General features: G+C 39.9%; 2 protein-coding genes across 3 annotated transcripts; one reads left to right on the top strand and one right to left on the bottom strand.

Moving 5' to 3' along the window:
• The first annotated feature begins 374 nt into the window (after positions 1 to 374).
• Positions 375 to 999, top strand: LOC131682075 (cytochrome c oxidase subunit 6C). The gene is made up of 3 exons (XM_058963266.1): positions 375 to 495; positions 629 to 795; positions 850 to 999. Exons 2-3 carry the CDS (start codon positions 629 to 631, stop codon positions 917 to 919), a joined length of 237 nt encoding a protein of 78 aa, XP_058819249.1. The 5' UTR covers positions 375 to 495; the 3' UTR covers positions 920 to 999.
• An 868-nt stretch (positions 1,000 to 1,867) lies between these two features.
• Positions 1,868 to 4,009, bottom strand: LOC131682073 (fidgetin-like protein 1). 2 transcript variants are annotated; one of them, XM_058963265.1, is made up of 4 exons: positions 3,706 to 3,776; positions 3,575 to 3,635; positions 3,080 to 3,519; positions 1,868 to 3,022 (listed from the first exon to the last, which is right to left on the bottom strand). In XM_058963265.1, exons 3-4 carry the CDS (start codon positions 3,494 to 3,496, stop codon positions 1,922 to 1,924), a joined length of 1,518 nt encoding a protein of 505 aa, XP_058819248.1. In that variant the 5' UTR covers positions 3,497 to 3,519; positions 3,575 to 3,635; positions 3,706 to 3,776; the 3' UTR covers positions 1,868 to 1,921. The 2 variants fall into 2 exon arrangements, with proteins under 2 accessions (XP_058819248.1, XP_058819247.1); XM_058963264.1 differs by having other exon boundaries at positions 3,080 to 3,635; positions 3,706 to 4,009.

Here is a 4,009-nt window from a genome sequence, read left to right as displayed (position 1 = left end):
CTCACCCACTTCCTACCATAACTTTACATCACCAACATATAAAATGTACTTCAAAATCTATTTAAAAAACTGTTTATTACTGCTATTTTGGACTTTGCATCTCTTGTACATTATTGGAGTATTCGGATTATGTCATTTGTTTTAAATTATATTTTGTTCAGATTATTCAATAATTATTAAATACAATTATATTAAAATTTTAGTGCATACCATCCTTAGGTGTAGGGGGCATTTCCGCGGTGGTTGCAGTGTTCACCGCTAGGTGGCGCATTGTCGTGGGTATTTTTCTCCGCTTTGTGGTTGGTGTCTTCGCTTGGTGGGTCAACTTACTGTAGGGGGGAATTCACGGCGGTGTTACAAATCAGTATTGGTTCATCCAGTTCATCCCATATATCGTTTTCTAATCATTCCGATTTTTCGCTAGGCCCATCTGTTTGCAGCAGAATTTCTGAGGAAAAATTTTCGTTTAAGTTCGTGTAATCACACTTTTTAAAGGTAAATGGTGCTAGAACGTTATAATTATTAGGCTATTTTCAAGAAAAAAGCTACTTCGGCTTGAAACATCTTTAACGCATATATTTTTTAAACAATATTGATTGTACGCAAATTACATAATACCTACTTTCAGATGTCGGAAGTCACCGCTAAGATCCCGAAACCCGTTCTGCGAGGATTGCACAATGCATCAATCAAACGCAACCTCATAGTTGCCGGTGTTCTGTGCACCATCTCTGTTATTGCCACCAAAGTACTGTACGTGGATCCGAAGAAGCAGCAGTACGCCGATTTCTATAAGTGAGTTTTTTAGCGGTCATAATATATACTAGTGATTATAATAATCTTTTTTAGGACCTACGACCCAAACGCGCACTTTGAACGTATGCGAAAGGCTGGACTTCTGGAATCCGTAAAAGAATAAAAAGTCACCCGGCGAATGGGCAATTTAGTTCAGCCCAATTTGTGCATATATTTAATGAATAAACGAAATATCTAAATTCATGTTTTTCGTCAACCCCAAAATTCCGAATCAGGAGTTATTTTCACAACCTTTGAATGCATTAATTCCATTTGGTACTCTTGTTAAGACAAACAGCAACAGTATGTGTTTAATGGTATTTTCGTTTTTGAGTACACTACACCAGTGTATTCGGTGCTACACTCATTCAACCTTTGGTGTAATCAGTTTATCTCTATTTTTGCACCAGGCTTGTAAAACTTCACTGGTCATCTCTTCCGTCATTTCAACGCTGTCGATCGACCGTCTCATAGAAGAGATCTCTTTCATCGAATGCTCAATCTCCGTCGAAGCTCGTATATGAGACGCTCAAGGAGTTCTACAAGCTCGAATATCTATCTGAAACGAAAAAGACGTTATATATATAATTTTATGAATATTTCCTAATCCTGTCTGAGGCTGTCTGTCGATTCTAATGCAGAAACGCTAATGATGTGACCATCAAGAATATGTCAGACAACCTCAATTGATCCCCTTCGACACACGTTTGGCCTTATCAAGCCATAACGCGGGTGGCGGCGTGAAACCTGCCGAATAAGGGCTGAAAACAGCTTGAAGCAACATCTGGGCCCCTATTCTCACAGTCACGTCACTTAGTGACTAGAAGGAAATTTTCTTCTAGTCACTAGGTGACGTGACTGTGAGAATAGGACCCTGATGTTGCTCCAAATGTATGTGATCCAAGACTCACATGTTCCACTTGCACATCGATTTTTTAAACATTTTTAAGACAAAAAACTGACGGGTAGGTTAGGAAAAGTTAAAATATGTCTCGCACAATTCATCCCCAGTTGAAAATTAGTGCTCTAGAGAAACCCAAATCCCAAGCATGATTATTAATTTGGTCAATAGTCAAACTTCAACATTTATTGTACATCACATAATCAAACAACCTTTATATTTATGTTAGCAGGAAGCACCCGACCCGTACAATCGATCCCATTGCACATACTGTTGAAGGTCATTCTGTGATACGCTAGCGCGAACCCTTCCAAGAGCATTTTTAAAATCTGCATAACAAACAGGACGAACGTCCTCCTTCCCGATCACACCAAGTTGTTCGAACGAAATCGATCGTATTGGTCCCATTGAAGCTTCATGACACAGTACCTTCATATCCGCCCCGGAGAAACCTTCCGAGAGTTGACCGATCTCCTCAATTTCCTCAGATGAAAGTGAGTTCTTCTCATTTGCTAACAGACGGATAAGAATTTGTACTCTAGCAGAAAGTTCTGGCAATGGAATGTACAGTCGTTTTACGAGTCGCCGACGAGCTGCTTCATCGAGCTCTTGTGGCCGGTTGGTAGCACCCACGATCAAAATTCGGTCATCTTCGCCTGTAGCCGCACCATCCAGTTGCACCAAAAACTCTGTTTTTAATCTTCGCGAACTTTCATGCTCCGTTTCCGACCTCTGACAAAGAAGGGAATCGATTTCGTCAATGAACACCACTGCTGGCTGATGCACAGTAGCTACAGCAAACAAAGCTCTGACCATCTTTTCCCCGTCGCCGATCCACTTAGATGTCAAGGAAGACGCACTTATACTGAAGAATGTAGATTTCGACTGTGAAGCAATACATTTTCCGATCAACGTTTTTCCTGTGCCCGGTGGCCCAAATAAAAGAATGCCTCGTGGAGGCCGACGCAATCCGGTAAATATGTCCGGCCTTAAAATTGGCCAAACCACTGCTTCTTGAATAGTTGTCTTGGCGTAATCCAATCCAGCTATGTCGTCCCAGGTAAGAGGTGTAAGGCGATCCATAATTTCACTACGAATCAATTCAATCATCTTGGGATCGATGTTCCGCAAACGATCGTCTATTTCTTCATCTTCGCTGTTTTGACTGTGACTAGAAGAACCTGGTGAGCATGCTGATGGCTTTTCTGATTCGTCATTTTGAACTGGGCAAACAAATTTACTCCCTAATGTACGACGGCCGCCAAGTGATTTTTTGCCATAAGAAAACAGAGGAGTTTTACTTGGTGGATTTATGTTCCCGTATTTCTGAAAAAAGTCATACTAAATCAAGTTAAACAGCTGCAGAGGATGTGTGGATATTACCTTTACGTTTTGAATTTTTAGCTCATCTTTGGCCGTTCGAAAGGAGCTGATTGCTAAATTGTTGGTATTGCTATCTTCTTCCTTTGATGAAACTGGAGAATATGATTTTGACGTACTGGGCGCGGATGGTGTTTTGGATACAGATGCAAACCTTACCGGGGCAAATATTTGGCGCGAAATATCTTGAACTGGTTTTGAATTAATTTTAGTTACATTGGGAAGGTTTACTTGTTTATTTGAAGGGTTAATTGTAGAGCCATGTGAATCTAGAATTGCTTCTTTTTTAAACACATTGCTAGCTAGCCTGTCATCTATTTCCCAAGTATTGCAATCTTCGAAGCGTCCCTTACAAAACCTTCCAGATAAATAACTCATAGGATCGCCCAATGCGATTTCTTCAACATCTGCTTCATTCATCTCCTCACAATCCGGACGGGTTTCTAGTAAATTCAATACTTCTTTGCAATAATTATTTACCGAATCTGGATCAATTACCGTCTCTTGATATTTATCCAAATGACACCGAAGAAGCGAGCAGGCGAAGCGTTCATCGTCACTAGTAAATTTCACGGAAGAATCATATACAAACAGATCTATTTGTATTCAATACCAATTGTTACACTTACCTTTTAAGAGCTTCCGCATATAGTTGGGATGTCGAATTCCTTAATATTTCGACTTTTTTGTAAGCATCTTTCTGCTGTTTAGTTTCCCCAATGGCTTTCAGAACGTGAAGTATGTACGTCTCCGTCTTGGCCGGATTCTCCATTATTGTATATAATTGATCAAAATATCATGAATACCAATGGACTTTTCAATTGATGTGTAGCGAAGGGCACTGGTTTTGTACGAGCAGAACAAAAATTTTAATAGAATTTTAAATATATTATAATCATAATGCCCGCTAATAATTGGTAATCTAACGTCGGT

This window comes from Topomyia yanbarensis, chromosome 2 (genome assembly GCF_030247195.1).
Source record: "Topomyia yanbarensis strain Yona2022 chromosome 2, ASM3024719v1, whole genome shotgun sequence".
Lineage (NCBI taxonomy): Eukaryota > Metazoa > Arthropoda > Insecta > Diptera > Culicidae > Topomyia > Topomyia yanbarensis.
Note: the sequence above shows the minus strand (reverse complement) of the source record. Positions and strands in the feature narration are given on the sequence as shown.